Source organism: Myotis davidii, unplaced genomic scaffold (genome assembly GCF_000327345.1).
Source record: "Myotis davidii unplaced genomic scaffold, ASM32734v1 scaffold115, whole genome shotgun sequence".
NCBI classification, from domain to species: domain Eukaryota; kingdom Metazoa; phylum Chordata; class Mammalia; order Chiroptera; family Vespertilionidae; genus Myotis; species Myotis davidii.
This window is the reverse complement of record NW_006291010.1, coordinates 3,505,782-3,527,587: the sequence shown is the minus strand read 5'-3', so window position 1 is coordinate 3,527,587 and position 21,806 is coordinate 3,505,782. Positions and strand designations below refer to the sequence as shown.

The following is a 21,806-nucleotide window of genomic DNA, read 5'->3' as shown; positions in this document are numbered from 1 at the left end:
TAAAAATGAACAAGTCATTCTCCAGTTGATTTTGTCTGGAAAAAGGCTAAAAGTATAGAGTTGGTGAAAAGAGACAAGAAGCAGTGATGAGAGTCTAAAGTTTGGAGAGGCAGCAAAAAAGTACAAACAACAGGGACATCTTTGAATAACATTGCAAATATTTAGGTAGAAATATGTATGTTTCACACACAGAAACCAGTTCCTACTGCTGATTGCATCTCTAATTCTAAAAAAACAAAAACAATGTTCAGGTGCAGTTTACTCCTTCACCTGGTACCAGCATTAAACACGTACACTCTGCACATTAAAGTGCCTGGCTCAACACTGAACACGTGTGCCGGTATCTCCAGAAAAAATTCATACTGTGCTGTTACAAAACCACTCTCCTTTCAAAGAGCAAAAAATACATTATGTTGATTTTTACCATTTTCCTTTCTACTGTTCCCTTTTTAAAAATCCTCGCCTGAGGATATGTTTTTTATTGATTTTTAGAATGAGAGGAATGGGGAGAGAAACATCAATGTGAGAGAAACATCAATTGGTTGTCCTTTGTACGTGCCCCAACTGAGATCGGACCAGAAACCTAGGTATGTGTCCTGACCAGAATTGAACCTGGGTCCCTTCAGTCTGAGGGCCAATGCTCTATCCACTGAACCAAACCTGCTAGGGCAAGCCCTTAATTCTTTTAACAACCTTTTGTGAGTTTCCACTACAGACAAGGAAACTCAGATTAGAAAGATGAAGTAAATTTCCCAATGCTACACAGCTAGAAAGTTAGATCGGCTGTACTCAATTGTGGAAGTCTGACTGGTACACTGCATTGCCTGCTGTGCTCCCTCATTCTGCAATCAATGTTTCTCTAATCCCCCCAACCCACTTCCCCTCATTCTACAACATGAACAACAGCTAGAGAACATTACGGAAAAACAGATCTTAATTAGGCGTGTGATTTGCAAAGTCCTTTCTCCTCAAAGTCCATCACAAAAGATTTAGAGAGGCCATCCACACAAGTCAAAAGTACTAAAAGACATACTAGTACAGGGTGGGACAAAAGTAGGTTTACAGTTGTGAGTATTCAAGACACAGAGTTTATAGTTGTATTATTATTTATTTATTATTGTATTATTTTCCGTACGAACAACTGTAAACCTCCTTTTGCACCATCCTGTAGTAATAAAATCCTAAAAGGTAAAATACATATTCACTAGATATTTGACTAACTTGCCTTACGGAGGGCAGACACCATGACATTGATCCAAACAAAGAGTGCTTATCATTAGGATGCTCTCCACCTGACATGATAAAAGAAATGCTCTTTTTGTGCCCTTACTGTGAGTAGACACAGGATAATGTAAAACTGAATGGTAGGTTTGGCAAGATCATTTCCATGTACCAGGTCAGCCTAACTGGGAGTTACTTACAATGAATCATAGAATGATCCAGACAAGGGGAGGGGTTCCATCCTGAACTTTATTAGATTAGAATGGCTTATAGGTTGCAGCTCATCCAAGATATGGGGGCGGGCAATGCAAAATAGTGTTTTTAAATATTAGAGCCACCTATGAATTAAAGGATAGAGGCAGTAATCATCACAAAGCAGAAAAGCAGACACATGCATTCCTAATGAAAGGTCGTGCCACTGTCCACGATATTCTTGCCAGAAAAGTCCAGCCTGTACCTGATGAAGCCTCTTCTCCACTAATAGGAACACAGAGATCACACTCAGCAGCACTGCCAGGATGCAGCCAGCCTGCTTCATGCTGCAGAAAATTCTGCAGGACCAAAAACATTCCCCCAGCAAATAAATTGCAAAAGGAGAGAAAGAAAAGAGAGATGGAGGGAAAACCCTTAGAGAAGATTTACTCCATGTCTAAATTCCAATGACAACAAACTGAAAAAAACAAAACCCTCAATTTTGGGATAGCTGAAGAAATGAGAACAGTCTCTGGATTTTAAAGACATTAAGAAATTTATCATTTTTGTTTGTTTTGAATGGGAGTGTGAAAAAAGTAATGTGGTTTACAGGTGAAATAACATGATGTCTAGACTTTATTTCAAACTAGATGCATGGGCTAGGAGGAGGAAATGAGGACACCACGAAAACTGAAAAGTTGGGTGATGGGTATATGACAGTTTATTAAAACTACTGTCATTTTTTACTATTTCTGAAATTTTCTGAAATAAAAAAATTAAACATTGAGCCAACACTGAAAAAAATCTCAAAGGCCTCTCATTTTAGAAAAGGAACCTCTGGCTCCTCTTAAAAACTAGCAACACTGAGCTGCACTCCTGCAAGGCAGTAATTCGATAAAGCTGAGAGCCCCCCCGCCCCCTTTAGATGGGCAGATGCTATCCAGCTCAGAGAACTCACATGCCTCTTACCAGCCCACTTGACTCACTTTGGTTCCCAGGAGGTATCTCAGTTTGCAATCACTAGGTACTTGGGAATGATACAATTGCAGGACAGCTCCTAAATGTTCACAATGAACGGTTGGCACCAAAGGTCCATCCCGATAAGAGAGCAGAGGGAAAGGAGACAGGGAAAGAACCTGCAAAGTACTAAGTGACTGCAATTAGTTATCTGGGGAGATCTGAACTCAGTCAAGTTTGTTCTTTATTTTTAATGAGATTCTTGGAGTCAGAAATCCATACTTAGTAGGCCAGGGAAACGTGAGTGATGGGAGCTCCTGGCAGCCAGGTTGGGAGGATGACAATCTAGATAAAAGAATCTGATGGTAGAAGTAAAAATTTGAGGTAGTGGGCCCTAGCCAATTTGGCTCAGTGGATAGAGTGTCAGTCCTCCGACTGAAGCGTCTCAGGTTCTATTCTGGGCAAGGGCACATACCTAAGGTTGCAGGTTCTCTCTCCCTGGTTGGGGTGCATGTGGGAGGCAACCAATCGATGTGTCTCTCTCACATCGATGCTTCTCTCTGTTAGTCCCTCTCCCTTTCACTCTCTCTAAAAATCAATGGAAAAATATCCTCGGGTGAAGATTAACAACAACAACAAAAAATCTGAGGTAATTCAAGATGGACAGACCTATGGGCCACATGGAGTTATTTTCCTTGTCTTTAAACTCTAAGTATGTTATAGTTTATTTAATTTAGGAGTCAGTGTTTGTCCACAAAGGAAACAGGATCCATTTTATATGGCAATATAAATATACAGTACCTAAAATCTGACATAATATTTAAGTATCATGATTACATCTGTCTTTTAAAACCGTCCAATAAATAGATAGCAACTACTCATTTTTACCAATAACTTTTACATAAAAGGGAACTCTCTGGAAATTATGCTATTATGTCCAAGAATGTTGCAATCACATTTTCACATGATGGTGATGTGTTTTCTCCAAGTAGCATCATGTGATAGGAAGGTTTGTGAAGCACAATTAGTTTCCTAGGCTAAATAAGTCAGCAAACAGTTCCTTTTGCATTTATCCTAGCACAGAAAAATACCTTTTCTAACAATATAATTAGCCGTGTGTTTGGTTTTCACAGTTGTTTCAGTTTAAATGCTGGTAAATATTTATGAAACAGGTGCTCCAAGAATTTCAGAAATTTGCTTCCAGCTTCTTCCAGAACATCTGTAACATACTAGGAGCCACAGTTGCTGGTCAATAACATGTATTTCATAACTCTGCACTGAGCTGGTCAACCATATTTTTGGAAATGTTTCATCACATAATTTTTCTGGGAAATGTTATGACATGATATCATCTCTGGGCAACTGCTTTGCCAAGTTGTTTATGCCAATGACTGGAAAACTGCTTCAACTTTCATCATAAAATTGCTATCCATTCCATCACTCAAATTCCTGATTATCCTATCATTGATAAAAATATAAATTATTGACTCCTACAATTAAATGATTATTTCAATGCCAGTATTGACTATAAAACTACCAATTAAAAGAGAAATATGTCTTTCCTTGAATATGTATATTTATTTGCATAAGTGAACATATGTTTATGTATAGAAACGTACATACTTCTGTATAAGTATTATAAAAATAATGTTTATTTATGTATATATAGATGTATATATGCATTGGATTTTTCTCATTCCTCCTCAACACACTCCCTCTCTCTCTCTCTCTCTGTTTCTCTCTCTCTCTCTCTCGTACTCTTGTATTGGTGGGTTTTATACAATACATGATACAATGCCCTATATGAAAGCACTGAATAAATAGACTTTGGCAATTACAAATTGATTCCTTTTCAACACTCAACAATATTAAACCAAAAAGAGCAATCTGTATAAGAACTGGGTAACAAATACAAAAGTAATGACTAATAAAAATCTAACCCAAGATCCAATATCTAAAATTTTGAAAATCAACACAAGAGAGGAGTGTTAATTTGCTCAATCACCAGGGGGGAAAAAGAATAACGGTTGTATAGGTATGTAAGCAATGACACACAAAAATGTATAGCAAAAAGTGAGAAAGAAAAATATCTTTAAAACCTGAAATGTCTCAGGATATAATTTTCCATGTGGAATTTGGCCTAAATGGCATGTCGAGTGCCAATCTAAATAGCCATAGCCACATGACTTGCAGCATTGTCTCAAGGATGCCACTGGTCTCTTAAAAAATGATTTACAGTAACAGTGAGATGGCAAAAAGTGAAGAGCTGTTCTTGCCTAGAAACGCACCAGGCAGTTCAGTGACAGGAGGCCATGACTGAGAGACTGCTGCTTCACAAGGTCACATAAATGATTGGTAAACTCGGCCAATACTAACATGAGAGCGGAAAAACTGAAAAGGAGGAAAAGCAATATATAAAGATATTGAGGAATCAGTGTGAAGAGGATGAAATCAGAATAGCCAAACTGAAAGCAACAAGGATAGTGGCTCTAGGCCTGGCTGGCATGGCTCACTGGTTGAGTGTTAACCTATGAACCAGGAGGTCATAGTTAGATTCCAGGTCAGGGCACATGCCTGAGTTGCGGGCTCGATCCCCAGTAGGGAGTGTGCAGGAGGCAGCCGCTCAATGATTCTCTCTCATCACTGATGTTTCTCTCTCTCCCTCTCTGAACTCATTAAAAATATACAGTGGGGCCTTGACTTACGAGTGTCCCGACTAACGAGTTTTTTGAGATACCAGCTGTCTCTCAGACGATTTTTTGCATTGAGTTGATAGAGTAATTTGAGTTAACGAGCTCCGTAATGAGCTCGGTCTCGGAATGAATTAAACTCATAAGTCAAGGTCCCACTGTGTATTTTTTTTTTTTTAAAAGAAAGAATAGAAGCCCTAGGTGAGACTTCAGTAGATGATTTGAGAAAGAAACCTTTCACTCTACAGAAGACTGACTTGAATAAAGACTTCTGCATGCCTTAATCAAAACATGCAATATTAAAAACTGGAAGGGAAATGTAGGAGGTTTGGCACTGCTAAAATAAATATGTCCATTTTCATCACTGGCTTCACAGATGTCCACCAGGGCAACACTTCTTAAATTGGTAATGTATATTGCTCATCCAATGTGGCTCAGTAGTTGAGCATTGACACATGAACCAGAAGGTCAGTTTGACTCCTAGTCAGGGCATATGCCCAGGTTGCAGGTTTGATCCCCAGTAAGGGGCATGCAGAAGGCAGGCGATCAATGATTCTTATCATTGATATTTCTGTCCTTCTCTCCCTCTCCCTTCCTCTCTCTGAAATTAATAAAAAACATATTTTTAATATAAATAAATAAATTGGTAATGTATAAACAAATAAAGATGGCAATGAATATAACTGGTCATTTTGCAGCTGTACAGTAACAGAATTCTTTTATAGCTTGTTATGGATATTTAGTGAGGAATTTATTTCCACAAAGACATTTGAAGCCTTATAGATGACTATTAAATTTAAAAACTACATTTGAAGCTACTGTCTTGATCAAAGTTTACATTTCTGGAATTAAAACTTTGAGAATGTTAATTGAATACACCATAGAAAAAAGATTTTGCTTCTTTTTGCCAGTGCCATGTATGGTATATCTTTACCCCAATAAAATAGTGAGTAATATGTGCTTAAATGATACACAGGTTCAAAGAACCTGCATCATGAAGTCTCTTTTCTTTTCAGTGTGGGAAACCTGCAACAACCTTGGAAAAACACAACAAAAACCACATTTATACACCTTATAGGTTTATGCTAGATTTGCATATATTTCACTTGCTCTCATACCATATTTCTGAGGCTGGTATCATTATTATCTTCATTTTATGAATGAGAACAAGGCCACAGATGTGTAAATGGGTTGCTAAGCACACAGCTTTACTAAGTGACCAAGCCATTAACTCCAAATCCCAAGCTCTTTCCATTCTACATCATGCTGCCTTGCCAAAGCAATTCAAGGCAGAGGAAGCTAAATCTAAGTATGAGTTGGAAGTGTTAAGACTCTTCTCTAGCTTGAAAAATGAAAGACTGTTTAAGGAAGGAGAATGCATGAGCTAGATGGACTATAGACTACGTAAGGCAAGAACAAGTCTGGGCTGTAGACATTTTTCTTAGGAGATAATTTTTTTAATATGAAAAGAGATCACAAATTTTCTCTCTGGCAGGCAGATAGCTAGAACAAATAATAGTGGGTGGTGCCTCAGACTGCATGTGTGGTAGCAGGTGTGTGTCATATATGTCACAGTGTGGGGGGTCCAGATGTGACAGGAGAGAATCTGGGTCCAAGGCCTCTAAATGGGAACCACCTCATGCTTCTATTCTGTTTGGTAAATCCATTAAGTATTCCTTTTATCTGCCCAGAAGTTTAAGGTATTCAAAAGACATGGCAGTAAAAACAAAAAATAAAAAATAATTGATGAGCAATTGTTCAAGATTTAGCCTTAGTAAAAGTGGTTAAAAAGAAATGAAGGGGAACAACAGACAGGATGGTAAATACAGAACCAACTCTTTATGACATTTAAATTTGTTTAAAAAGATACTATCAGCTCATGAATGAGCAGGAAATTAATAAAGTAAACCTTTAGTAAAGCAATAACAATAAACTGTTAAAAGATGGAGAAAAAAGGAAACATATGTTAACAATGACTAATGAAGAACATTTACATGGCTCCCTATATGGTGTTTCATTTTCTGGTTCACTGTTAAATCGACCATTTGACAGGATGATTAAACTATTTCTATTATCATCCCAGCTTCACAAATTACACAGATCTTTTTGTTTGTACAGACTATGTGAAAAGTTCAATGTGTTTGGGCTAAAGCTAATTGACTCAAAACCCAAAAAGTTTTGATTTAAACAGGAAGAGATGGTTGCAAAAGAGTTCATCTAAACACTACAACAGCTAAGCAGATGTACACTTTATGACTGAATATAAAACACCTTGCTCTTTTATGTATTAATTTAAACTTAGTTTTACACACTTGTGCAGCTAATATGATATTATAACCTGAGCTCAGGCCTACTATTGTACCTTTCTGAGAAAACTGTGACAGGGATTCTGTGATTGACCAAAGTTAAAACAGTCAATTCATGGCAAAACTCAAGCGTCCTGATAATTAATATATGTTCTTCTTGTTAAGCTACCCTGCCTCCACCCCACCACAAAGAAACATGTGGCATGAATTAACCTTTGGAAAGTATAATAAAGGATGTGTGCTTAATGCTTGCAATTTTGTTACACAATCATTATACACACGTATATAACTGAAGAAAAGAGAGAAAATGTTGTTGTGTATCCTATTAGATAAAATTACAATTTCTGGAGATAATTTTTTTAAATATGAAAAGAGATCATGAATTTTCTCTCTCTGGCAGGCAGAGAGCTAGACCAAATAGTAATTATTTAATTAACTTAAGCAAAATAAAATTGTGAATTGAAATTAAAAATTTTTTAATGTTATGGATCCCATTCAGAAATCTGCTTATTTGCAAATGGATGTATGGATGTATCTTTAAATAATCAGATGAGCTCTGTAAAAATCCTGATTATATTTCCACTTCACAGGTCTATGGTTGGCTGGGTTTCTTCCTAAGATCAGCTAGCCCTCCTTCCAGAGTAGTCACAGTAGAGATTCCAGAAAAATCACAGTAAGAGTTCAAGATTGCATATTCATGTTCACTGTTTTGCTGAATCAGGTTAATTCTAACTTGTATTATTTCAAAAAACAAAAAAAGGTCTAAAGGTGTTCTTGAAATCTGGTAAGGTATTTGGTCATATGGGTTAAACATATGGCTTATATTTATGGTCTATAATGGTAAAATATTCATTTGTTTGCTAGAAAGAAAATATTATATATTAAACCAACAGTCCAATGGATTTTAGAAGACTATATCAAATAAAAATTACCTTTAATTTGAAAACTGTGTTCAATGTACCATCTACTTTTTTGTTGCCAAAAGCACTTCTGTGTACTCCCAACCATGATGCTCGATGCTCGAGGGTAGAACAGAAGGGAACTCAAGAATGAATGGATGTCACTGAGCCACGGTGTTGCAACTTAGAGTTTGGCGAGGTCCATTAACCACAAACTTTTAAAGGGGCACATGATTGATTTAGCAATCTGAATTCTCCAACACTGTTCAGTTCTCAGATCCTAACTTACCTCACATGATAATCAGTTGCTGGTCTAAGATCTTTCAGGTTACATTCTAATTCTTCTCCACTGTAAAGAAAAATCATTCATTAGTCAAGGATATTAGTTTCAAAAGTAAAACAGGTTTTGGATTTGGGTCTTAGTGATGTACAGACAATGATTCAAGAACTATTATGTCTGATTCTACACAAACCAGAAATAAACTTTCCCATTTGACATTATTATCTTTCTTAACTAGAAAATTAGATTCCTTTAAATGATGCCATGCAAAATATGGAAAATGGCTAGTTAAACTTACTATTAAAGTTCCACTTCTTATCACTTCTTCAAAGTAAATATATAAAAATAAGTAAATAAATAAGCAAGCAGGCACATTAAGATGAAAAGATGAATGTAAATGTAAATAACGGTGCCAGCTGTCAACTGAAGGCAGGTCCCAGACTCACCTTGGCAGGAACCCCAAGTACCTCAGCTTCTCAACTATCCTGATGAAATCTCAATCTGCTACCCTCACATATAAATGCCAATAAATAGCTGTTATATAAATATAAAACCATTAACACAGTGTCCCCCAAAATATATGTGCACTTTGAATGATTATAAAGTCAGTGTTTAATAGCATACAGTTCATTTTCAAATTTTAAATGAATTTTTTTTTGTCAATGCCTGTTTTCAAACTGATGACCATTCTGGTCCAGGCACTGCTGATAACTCAAAGCAACAGAAATCACAAGCATCAAGAATCATTTCATTTGGTATTTGTGAGCCCTCAATTCATCAACTGTTGCCAGTTTGTACCATAAACTTTATCTTTTATGTATCCCCATAAAAAAGTCTAGTGGATAAATTTTTTTTGTTCAAAGCTTAGTCTGGCTTCACTCATTATTTCAAATCAGTTAAACCTGAAACTGAGTGAAAATTGAGTTATCAGCTGTTGAAGTGTGTGTCCTCTCAAAAATGTATACACACTTTGAATAAGTATAAAGGCAGTATTTGTAATTCAACTGCATTTTCAAACTTCCAGTAGTATTTTTAGAATGAATTTCCTTTGTTCAAAGCTCAGTCTGGCTGAAAAGAAAGAAAAATCAATTGAGCTATTAGCAGTTAGTGGATATAGGCATTTTGGGGACACCCTGTATTATCAGAAGTTGCAACGGACACTCAACTTAATCATGAGGCAACAACATAAAATAAGAGATATTTCATTAACATTTTTTAAAGGTGAGGGGGATGTGGAAGGGCATGACTGTATTCTTGAAGAAAGTCTGCCATAAAACCAAGAAATACCGTGGAAGTGTTCCAAATTAAAGAAGGCCAGAGAGACGCGACAACTAAACGCAGTATCAGACCCTAGACAGGATCCTATCCTCCAGGGGAAGGAAATGCAGTTACACACATTACTTACGTCAACTGACAAAACTAGAAATGGATGGCCAATGAATTAAAGTATTGTACCAGGGTAAATTTATGAAGTTGATAACTGCACTGTGGCTACTTAATAGCAGGTGAATCTGGGTAAAGGATGCACACATATTTCTTGATCTCTTTATTTTTGCTAAGTTTTATAAGTTTAAAATTATTTCAAATAAAAATCATTTTTAACGCTATAAACTGGAGGCCAATCTCCACACTTTGCCTGAAGCACTATTGTTTGAACTGCACAGTATTTTTAAATATTTTTTTTAATTTGCTGAATTAGTGTAACATCAGGAAAGTTTACATAACAATTCAGATTTTTGAAAAATAAAACAACAACAAACAAACAACAACAAAACACCCAAAGAATCAGCAAATCTAGGCCTGCAGTCCCTTCTGGCAACAACCTATTTTAGATGGAGATAGGAACTCTCCTGTTCACCTCATTCCCAACTTTTGCTTTTCTCACTTATGTTACCTGGCTAGCCCTTCTGGGCACTTGAGACTCTAGCTCCTGCCAGCAATGGTTATCTGGCAGTGATAGAATCTATCTACTTGGTTCTTGGTGGGGCTGGCGGAAATGGTGCTCTGTAATTCTTTAATGTCTCTACCGATTGACTTTTCAAAACAGAACCAAATGGTTGTGAGCCAGAGGAAGGAGGTAGGATTTAATTTTCAGTACTGCAGGGGAATCACTCTGTTTTCTCCACAGGGCAATGTTACTGTCTGACATATTTCTGCAGTATGGAGGCTGTAGGAGAGCAAGAGTGGATGTTGGGAGGCCCTGAGGACATTCCTGGAGGCATCCCAGGAAGAGACAACAGAAGAACTCTGGGCAGCCAGAGGAGTGAGTGGCTATAGGCCTTTCTTCCCTATTTCCTCCCCTTTTCTTGGTCCTGAAGAAGACATGCTTCTGGAGCAAGAATGAGGAACAGGCTGGACAGACACAAAGTCTGCACACGGATGCAGCAATGGCACAAGAGAGACCCCAGCAAGTGGGGTTTGTGTGGCCATGTTACCCTGGCCTCCAGTCGTTCCAGGGCCACGCACAGGGGGCGCTCGCACAATTAGTTAGAACAAAATGGACTCTGATTTCCTGCTCTACAAATGAACCAGTCCCCACAATTATAAAGAAGAAAACACTTGACCCTAAAAAATGTTTTTATCGCATTTAGAACATTGCTATAACCATCTGAATGGTTAATACCCGGGAGTCCATAAAGCAGAAAGAGATAATCCCTTATTCTGTGTGCTAAATGTTTAAGAATTTAAGAAAGCCTTGGCATGAAATGCTTTACAGTAATTTTTGCTACACGCTGGAAAACTATTGAGGAGGATAAGAATTATGGTGAAATTCTTATTTCATATAACCACGTAAACATATTGTAGAATTTAAAATTAAAGACTACTGAAAGGTCTGAGTGCATAACGTATGTAAAAACTAAATGTCATGCTCATGCTTTTCTAACAGACATTAATGGAAAATTTCATTAATTCTATTCTGACAAGCTAACAAAATGAAATGATATATGTCACCAACACCAAATAGCACTAGAATAGTAATTTCTGATTCATTACTGTAGACAAATTTAACTCTTGACATTAATTATCACTAGTTCTTAAAATGAACAATTTAAAGGAAAGTTTAAAAAGCCTTTAAATTGTCCTTTGTTTTCTATTTTCCTTAATGACCCCAGTTTCACTATTTAGCAGCAGAGATACATGAAAATGTACACTACCTGTAAATTATCTTGTATTTCCCATCTCGTCCTTTATCTGATAAGGCAACCTCATAACTGTAGGGGAAGGAGAGGGCACTGTGGGGTCCGCATGAAAGTCCAACAGGGGGAGCCCAGGACAACACAACAGCTCTTGCCTGAATATTAGAAACCTGAGAAGAAAAACATGGACAAAAGTATTCAAATCCATTTCACATAAACCACACACTTCTCCCAATAACATTTTTGTGATTATTAGTAGTGGCATCAAACTTGCTCAGATTTAATTGAAGGTAAACCATTTTGTTTTAATGACGGCAAACAAAAGCTTTCTATATGACGCTCTCTTGTCAAAGATCTAATGTCCAAAATAGAGCTCCTATAACATCCTTCCTCATAATGCAAACTTTCATCCAAGTCCTATGTAATTCATACCCAGTCCTCCAGAAAGCAAAAAGCTTGGTAATTTTTTAAAGGAAAAGAGCTGAATGTAAGATTTCAATGATAAGGATACCCATCTCATTATGTGGAAGGAGTCACAAAGCCTTGCTTGGTGTACAGTTATCCTGCAAAGCTAATACAGTAAGTCCTCACTTAACACTGTCATTTGGTTCTGCAGCTTTAATTGAAATGATGTATAATAAAACCAAACTTACTATAGGCTAATTGATATAAACAAGAATAAGTTTCTATGTCATCTCAGCAACATTACATAGGGACGATGTGAGGCTATTTGAGGACCTCCTGTACCTTACAAATCATGCTCCTTGTAAGCGCTGCAGGCTCCCCAGATAACCCAGTGATAGGGATAGAACCAAGGCCCAGGATGATGGGGTAGAAACCTGTGTGGAGGTGAACAGTTCATCTCTCCAAGTTCTGCTTTTATCCTTCTGCTTTACTCTGCTTAAAACTGCATCTGAACATAACAGTCTGAGACTCTAAACACCTCAACTTCCTCCCTTCACTTAGGACTTCTCTGCGGCATGTTCTATACCATGTGCCAGCGTCTTCAGCGGGACTGAGCCCCAGCTGCCCACTGCTGCAAGCCGCTCACTTACAGACCCTGAGCTGGCTTCCTTCCCTTCCATCTCAAGTCCTCGCTCTGATCGTGCTTCCTAAGGCACTTTCCTACACACACTTCTTGCTCTTGAATCTTTGTTTCAGAGTATGTTTCCGAAGAAACCCAAACTAATACATTGTCTAATTCTATAAAATAACTCTATGAACAGAACTTTAATGCTTTTTAGAAAGGATATTTTGTGGCTCTCTGGATAACATATTAAAAACCAACTACGAGTTCATACAGCTGCTAAAGCTTCATGTTCATATTTTATAGCTATAGAGTATTAGGCTGTGGATGGATGAAAACTATACAGTCTCCCTCTTTTTATCTTCCATTTCTGTCACTATCTGATCTATGCAGAGTATTAAAATGTAACATAAAATTATTTAAAAGCATGAATAGTAAATATGGAAATAAACACTAGGTCTCTATTTTCATCTGTCACTCCTTCCATTTTTAGCAGAGATTTTTTCCATATTATTTCCGGTCTGTACAGATAAAGCATCAATATATTTAACCAATTGTTTAATTAAACCTCTACTCACCCTTCAAGAGCCCAGCCAGGCCTCACTATCCCCAAGTAGCCTTTCCTAAAGTATTTAACCCATCATTGTTCCTCTTTTCTACAAAACCTTGTTGATATCTCTACTATTGCTGATCATGTTGATGGCATTTGTCTCCCTTCCCCACTGGACTGTGGGACATCCTAAAGACAGGGCCTGGTCATATTCAACTGTGAGCAGTGGTTGCTTAGAAAATGTTTATTGAAAAATAAAAATCAAAGGGAATAAAATAGTCTGAGTTTCTGACAGGGGATTGTAGACTAGCATTACACACCTCTTTAAAAAAAATCTGAGACACTGTTACAGAATGAAACTGGGGTCTCCAGATTAGCAATTCTTGCCCCTGCATACCCCTCCTGTACCATGCAGTGGTGACACCCCTTCAGAATGCTGTCCCCTTGCAAAACCCTGTGACTTAGCTTTTGACTGTCTTGGCTTTAGCAAACTTCTTTTAGACCTAGTACAGACGCTGCCTTTGCTTATTCTTTAAACCACACTTCACCCTGTGAGGGGCTATGGGCATAGAGGGGATTAAGATTATGACCTCTACCTCAAGGAGCACCAATCTGGTGGAGAGAAACAGATGTGTGAGGGAACATGTAGCAGATACACAGAGCACACAGGGACCCACATGCTTGAGACAGATTCAGGAAAAGTTTCTGCACTGGCCTGCCTGGCCCCCTGCTCAGGCACTGTTTCCTTTGTGCTCTGGCTACATTTTGCTGGTACCTGGATTGGGCCCGTTTTGCACTATAATTGTGCTTTGCTTGGCTATTTGTGTGTTGTTCCCCTGACTACATTTTAAGGCAGCATTTCTACCACTTGTACCAGTATTTTCTGAATTCCTTCAGACACCATCAATGAGTAATCTTGAGGCACTAAGTATTATATTTGATTTTTTAACTTAAAAAGAGATATTTTACTATGAAAAGTTCAATTTATGATTTAAAGGTAGCTGCTTAGGTACTGGGAAACTTTCAACTGTGCTGCTCTGCACAATTCCAGGAGCACAGTGAGCAGTAACACTGATTCCATGAGTGGTGGTGTGAAGTAACTTCATGTCACAGCTCAGTCAAAAGCACTTAAGATGCTGAACAAGTACCCATCAATTCACAGTCCTTTGGCCTATCTTTTCCATCAGCTCTTAAGAATGTTCTTTTTTCCTTTCTGACTTGGTTAAATTACTTAAGCAAACACTTGAAGCATCAACTAATACTATTCACCTTTTCCCTGGATTCTGAGTGAGCCTTAAAGAGGAGACTGTCACCTGAACACAGATCCCTGTGCAAATGCAGTCTTCCCATAGGACAGCCTATCAGAAATGACTTCTGGAATTTTTTCCTCGAGCTAAGCAGCCAGCCTGCCACCTCGATGACTTCCATGGTTATGGGGCCAAACCCCTCCTGTGCGCCCTCCTGCCTCCCTTTCACCAACTCCTGGGCCTCAGGTTTCCTTTCTTCAGGCCATGGAAGCTGAGAGAAAGAGGGCTTTGTCTCTACTAGAACTAGGAACTGGCTTCTAATTCAAGGCTGATGCCAGGAAATTACACGGTGCCTTTCAGGAGAATATCACGTAAAAGGGGATCCTCCGCATTAGATCTGCATTTCCTCCAAGTGTGCAGGGAGGTGGTAACCTTAATGAGATTCAGGACTCAGGAACTCGAGCTGGGCCACGCCTCTGTCAGAGCAGCAGCACTCTCACAATCTCCTCTCCTGGTGGTGAAACTTTCTCAGAGCAGTGACCACTGGTCTGAACTGGGGCACGACTAATCTGATCATCACAATGACTGTCATGGCTGTTATCCAAAAAGAGAAGTTCAGAAGCCACAAAACTGAATGACTTTCCAATGTTTAATTATTCCACCATAAACAGAAGTCACTCTCTGTAATGGTGATTAAAGTGGTGATTTCTAATTATAAAATTATTGGACAAGACCCAATGTGACATTTGTCTCGGCCCATGATAGAGAAGGGTTTGTTGTGTGGGTCGCTAGTGTAAGTCTGCATAGAAGTTATTTAAATTAAACTGCTTTAAAGTATCTTGAAGGACTCATAGAACCACCATCTACTTCTAAATGACTACAAGTCATTCTTAGAAATCATTCTTATCTGCGTATTCATTATAGACTAGAGGCCCGGTGCATGAAATTTGTGCATGGGGGAGGGGGTGTGTTTCAGCCCAGCCTGCATCCTCTCCAATCCAGGACCCCTTGGGGAATGTCTGACTGCTGGTTTAGGCCCGATCCCCAGGATCAGACCTAAACTGGCAGTCGGCCATCCCCTGGGGGGTCCCTTCCTCCACCCCCCCACCAATTTGCATATCACCCCTTTATTAGATAGGATTCCAACTTGAGAACAGTTGTTAAAAGCATCTGTATGCACACATTCCAAAATGACAGAACTGCATCCTTAACTCTCTCCTTGTCTCCTGATCATCCCAGGCCATGTGATATGTAAATGATATTATTTGGATCAAAAATGCCATTTACTCTCATAAAATTAATAAATTGTCACTGTTAGGATTAAAAACATTTCTATGTAAGTTAGTAACTTCTAAATTTGGTCTGGCCTTTGGGTTTAGCTATGTGGGTGGCCTGCTGATCCAATCAGGAAGTATGTTAAGGAAATATTACCATAAAAATATTGGCTTCGCTTCTAAAGTACAAACATGACAAATAATAACACAAAGGAAAATTAAAAAGGAAAAGGTCAAAGAGATCATTATTCAAAGGAAAAAAGGATACTCAAATCTAGGGGTTTGACAGTCATCTGTTTCTATAATTCCTTACGTGCTAAGGACCTCAACTCTGTTTCTCTCTCAAGGAATCGCTTCTTCCAGGGACAGTTTGTTCCTCTAGATCAGTTTCCTCACTTCTGCAGTCAATGAGGCAATTGTTTCTATAAGCTAAACATTAGCAGATGGAAACAATGCAGAAACCACAATTTCAGGTTACAATGATTTACATCTTGAAAATAAAGAGCCCAGCAGTATGTGGAAGATTTCATCTAGCACCACCATTGGAATGGATTAAACCATGCTAGGTTGGAGGTGGATAATACTAATAGAGGTTAATTCCTATATCACTTTGGATAATATCAAGCTTATTTCTCTGGAATAGAGGTGGCTATGAGTGCAGTCACCAAGGCTTGTTAGAGTCTCAGGACAAATACCTAGTGTATTTGCACCCTGTTTTACTCAATTATTAAATATTTGGGTCTTTACAGTATCTGGGTTTCTGAAAAGTTAAATGACTTGCTTAATTCAGGATGCCCAAAATTCCAGAAAGATGACTGAAATCCACAAGTTCTCAATAGTGTTTCTACACATTAAACAAATCATCTGCAAAATCTCAAAGAAAAATATATACCTTTTAGTTAGAGGTGTTGCCAAATGTGGCTGAAAAAAAAATTAAGAACAAAAATCCTTCATGCAACTGTGTGCTGAACTTTCTTCAGCTCTGCTTCTTCCCCTGCAAGGTGGTCAGACACCCTCCTTCGTATTCCAGAGTGTAGCAGGGAGCTTCACTTTTGCCTAATGATATGCTCTAAAGTGTAGAGAAATGTCCCATACTCCATTCCAAGTACTCTATAGATACTACATAATTCACTTCTCAATCCTAAGTGGTATTTATTATCCTACCTTCCCAAGACTCATAAACCTAGGCTCGGGGAGGCTAACTTACCCAAGGTCACAGAGATAGTTAATGGCCACGCTGGACCCCAACCCGGAGAATCATATTGCAAGGCACCGGCCTGTCCCCTCCAGGCTGCAGCCTCTTGCTTTGGCACTGAGCTGTCCCCACATTCCAGCATGCTGGCTGAGCCTCCTCTGATGCTGGCCAGTCTTCAGGCATTTTCCTCACCTGCCAGAACCCAGCTGCAGCCACTGCAGTCTGCCATACATTTACTTAGCAAATATTTGTTAAGGGTTTACGATGTGCCAAGAACAGTGCTAGGTGTGAGGGACACAAAGATAAATAAGATACAATCATGAATAAAAACTTCAGACAGAAAGGTGAAGAGAGGGGAGAAGAGAAAAGAAGGGAGGAAAATTGTGTAAACAACTAACTGGGCTGGGAAGGAGGAATGGACTGGCTCCGGGCCCAGAAGGTTTATATGGGTGCCAGGGAATGGTGTGGTAGGCAGAATGATCCCCTCCCCCAACCAAAGATGCACACATCATAATCCCCGGAACCTGTGAATATATTACCCTGCAAAGTAAATGGGAGTTTACATAAAATTAAGTATCAGTGAAGCAGAGACCAACCTGGATTATCTTGTTGGGCCCTGGCCCAACTTTGTAAGTGAAACAGGGAGACAGGAGAGTCAGTGTCACAGAAGGAGATATGAGGATGAAAGGGACCATGAGCCAAAGAATGCAGGCAGCTTCTAGGAGAAGCTGGAAAAGGCAAGGAATCAGTTTGACCTGGAGCCTCTGGTAAGAAATGATTTTAGCCTAGAAAGACCCTCTGACCTTTTAGATGTCAATCCTGCCATATTTGCCTAACATCATAACTATATACAAAGAAGCCTATCTGCCTACTTTGGTCTAAAAACTATCCTATCTAATAAAAGAGAAACATGGTAATTGGCGTACGACCGCTACCCTTCCCATTGGGTAATCAGGGCGATATGCAAATTGACTGCCAGCCAAGATGGCGGCCGGCAGCTAGGCAGCTTGAAACTAACATGAGGCTTGCTTGCTTCAGTGACGGAGGAACCCAACGTTCCCCGCCTGCCTTTCAGGCCTCTGAGCCTGCAGTTTGAAACATTTTAACAAATATAGAAGCTAAAAAAAACCCCCAGAAACCAGCTTTCAGTGAGCTGGGATCTCAGAGCTGGAGTTGATATACCAGGGCAAACCAGCCGGCCCCCAACCATGCACCAGGCCTCTACCCTATATAGTAAAAGGGTAATATGCCTCCCAGCACTGGGATCAGCAGAGCCGCGAGGCCTCTCGGCACTGGGATCAGCGTGACAGGGGGCAGCACCCAAACCCCCAATAGCCCTGCAACTCTGTGTGTGACAGGGTGCGGCGCCCACCCCCCGCCACGGGCCCTGCTCTGTGCGTGACAGGGGACAGCGCCCCAACCCCCTGATCAGCCCTGCTCTGTGGGTGATAGAGGGCGGCACCCCACCCCCCTGATCCACCCTGCTCTGTGCATGACAGGGGGGAGCTCCCCAACCCCCTGATGGGGCCTGCTCTGTGCGTGACAGGGGACGGAGCCCCAACCCCCCTGATGGGCCCTGCTCTGCGCGTGACAGGGGACAGCGCCCCAACCCCCTGATTGGTCCTGCTCTGTGAGTGACGGGCTGGCCCCGCAACCTCCCCATTGACCTTGCCTTGAGTGTGACTGGGGGCGGGGCCCCAACCCCCCAATCGGCCATACTCTGAGCGTGACTGAGGGTGGCATCACAACCTCCCAATCTCCCTGCTCTGTGCATGACAGGGGGGAGCTCCCCAACCCCCTGATGGGGCCTGCTCTGTGCGTGACAGGGGACGGAGCCCCAACCCCCCTGATGGGCCCTGCTCTGCGCGTGACAGGGGACAGCGCCCCAACCCCCTGATTGGTCCTGCTCTGTGAGTGACGGGCTGGCCCCGCAACCTCCCCATTGACCTTGCCTTGAGTGTGACTGGGGGCGGGGCCCCAACCCCCCAATCGGCCATACTCTGAGCGTGACTGAGGGTGGCATCACAACCTCCCAATCTACCCTGCTCTGTGCATGACAGGGGACGGTGCCCCAATTCCCCAATCGGCCCTGCTCTGAGCCCGACCAGGGGCTGCACCTAGGGATTGGGCCTGCCCTCTGCCACCTGGGAGCAGGCCTAAGCCAGCAGGTCGTTATCTCCCGAGGGGTCCCAGACTGCAAGAGAGCACAGGCCGGGCTGAGGGACCACCCTTCCCCCCGAGTGCACAAATTTTTGTGCACTGGGCCTCTAGTGTATATATATATAAAAGCCCAGCGACTGAACGGTGGAACAATCAGAATGACTGGTTGACCAGTAGCTATGATGCACACTGACCACCTGGGGGCAAACGCTCAATGCAGGAGCTGCCCCCTGGTGGTCAGGGCTCCCACAGTGCACGCACTGCTTGGCTGACTGGGCTAAGCGGCTGCTCCCACTGTGGGAGCAGTGGCTAGCAGGTCCGGGGTGAGGCCGAGTCTATGCACCTATCAAATACCTGAGGCAATCAGAGTCTGATCCTACCAGCTGATGCAGGACCTCTAAGGGGTGTTCTAGAAAAAGCATGGGGAGCTGGCATAGGCAGATGGCAAGAGGGGATGTGATTGTGGACTCCGCCGGGGAGACGATCCTGCTGGCTGAGGATCCTGGAGCATGGCTGCCCTGAACATCCCGATAGTGTCACCGACCTGGCACCACACATCAAGGACATTCACCGAGTGGCTTTGGAGTGCAAATCTCTCCACCAGGTTCCTCCAGGACACAGAACACGCCTTTACCCAAGACATTACCTCGAAATATCAGCTCAGACTACTTTCCTCATTCAGCAGCCACTCAGAGGGCGGGTCCACAGCTGCTCGGCTGACCAGGATGAGTGGTTGCTCCCACAGCGGGTGATCCCCACAGGCCACATACCCCCACCATGCACGAATCCATGCACCAGGCCTCTAGTATAGAATAAGTGCTTAATAAATGTTGAATCAAGGAAAATACCAATGCATTTCACTATTGCTTTTACCTTGTTAGACACATGGTCCTCAGAAACATGGACCCTGTTCCTTCTGCAGTAAAGAAACAACTAAGAAAAACACTCTGTGTGTGTGTGGGCACGCATACACACACACATACACATGACAGAGACAAAGCTATGAGGTTTGTGACTATGTCTGGAACAGTTAACTAACCTATTGCTCTGCCTTCTCTCTGATTATGACTTCTGTTTTCCTCATGGAGTTTTCTTCTTTCTGCTGTACTATAAATGTAAGGTTTTCCTATGATTCTGCCCTCAAGCCATTTCAAATCTCTCTGTACTCCTGCCCCCACGCACCCCCAAAGCTCTCGTCCACTCCAATGTCTTGATCATTCCCCATCAGTATCTTGCTCCCCTCTCCCCACAGCATGGACCTACCAGATACCTGCAACTGCCCACTGTCTTTATCCTCCTGTATGCCTTGCTAGCAAATCAAACTCCACGTGTCTGAGAATGGCAACGGAGACACAAAGAGGACACAGACTGCTGGGAAAGACACAGACACAGTAAATGGAGTACGATGTATTAAATGCACACCAAGTACAGTGAAGCTGGGGCAGAACTCATGGTACTGAGTCCTGTGCAGAGTGTCCCACTGCTGGGTGGGAGAGCAATCAAGGAGTCACATTAGAGGAAATGATGCCTAAAAGGAGGTGTCTAAGTCAGAAAGCTCAGTTATCATAAAACCAGATTTCTAATAGGATATACTACCTTATTGACTTCTCTTTAGAACGGCTCTAGTATCCACCTCTCCTTGCTACGGCTGATGCCTCACCCTAATTCTGACTCCCACAACTTCTCATCACCACTAGGTGACAGATTCCTGACGCGGCTCTCTGGGTCCATCGTCCTCTCCCTCCAAAGCTAACTGTTTGATCATCCTGAGTACAGCCCTGATTACATACTTCTTTGCTCAAAAACTCTAAATGGCGACCTGCTCCTTGCCAGATTCAGTAGAGACTCCCAACCCAACATCAACACCCCTTTCCTCTACAAGCACCCCATTGTGCCCCTCGTCCAACACACCTCATGCTTTTAGTTTTAGTTAAACTCATCTATGTAGCTCGAGGCATGTTTGGACTCTTCTGTTAAAAAGCCTTAGTATTTCAAACACATGAAGAATCAAGGTTTTCCCATTCAACTAGAAAACACACCCAAGAACTTGGCTCTCTAATCTCAGATGAAAGGCTGAATCAACATTTTGAGTTTTTCACTTCCATTTCAAAGCAGCTGGCAAAATCAAGCTTAAAACTTCATAATATCACCACTTCCACCAATTTTTTTTTTTTCTTGGCATTACACTCAATATTTTGGACTTATTTTTCTCAGCTAATATTTAAGTATCTTTTTGAAATTTATCTGGAAAAATACTTAGATTACTGAGGTTTTCAAAAATTATTACTTCATTTACACAGGTAAAAGGAAATTACTAAAAGAAAACAGTTCTGTAGACCTTAGGGTAGGGTGGAGATGTATCCTTGGAAGTTCTGAAGAATACCTAAATGCATTCAGAGCACCTAAATACAGGGGACATTTCAGTGGATTACGACTACACAGAAGACCTCTGTTCTATATTTTCATGTTCCATTAATAGCAACACTATTTCATAGTTTATGAATAATCTGCAATGGAAAGGGGCCCTTTTGCTTACCTACTATGTGGTAAAAGAAAAGCACACTTGAAATACTTAAGAAAGTGTCATTTATGCTGAGAAGTCCAGAAGACATACCTGTGGTTTCTCTATTCCTGAAAGAATGTCTTGCACCCTCTTTACTTCCACATCTTA

The 21,806-nt window shown here is 40.9% G+C and overlaps 1 protein-coding gene across 1 annotated transcript in view; it reads right to left on the bottom strand.

Annotated features, from left to right (window-relative positions):
• Positions 1 to 21,806, bottom strand: part of FNDC3B (fibronectin type III domain containing 3B) — a 269,959-nt gene that overhangs the window by 83,231 nt on the left and 164,922 nt on the right. The window contains exons 8-10 of the mRNA XM_015564176.1: positions 21,750 to 21,802; positions 11,701 to 11,852; positions 8,555 to 8,614 (exon numbers count right to left, since the gene is read on the bottom strand). Coding sequence (XP_015419662.1) covers positions 8,555 to 8,614; positions 11,701 to 11,852; positions 21,750 to 21,802 — 265 coding nt within the window. The remainder of the gene's footprint in view (positions 1 to 8,554; positions 8,615 to 11,700; positions 11,853 to 21,749; positions 21,803 to 21,806) is intronic.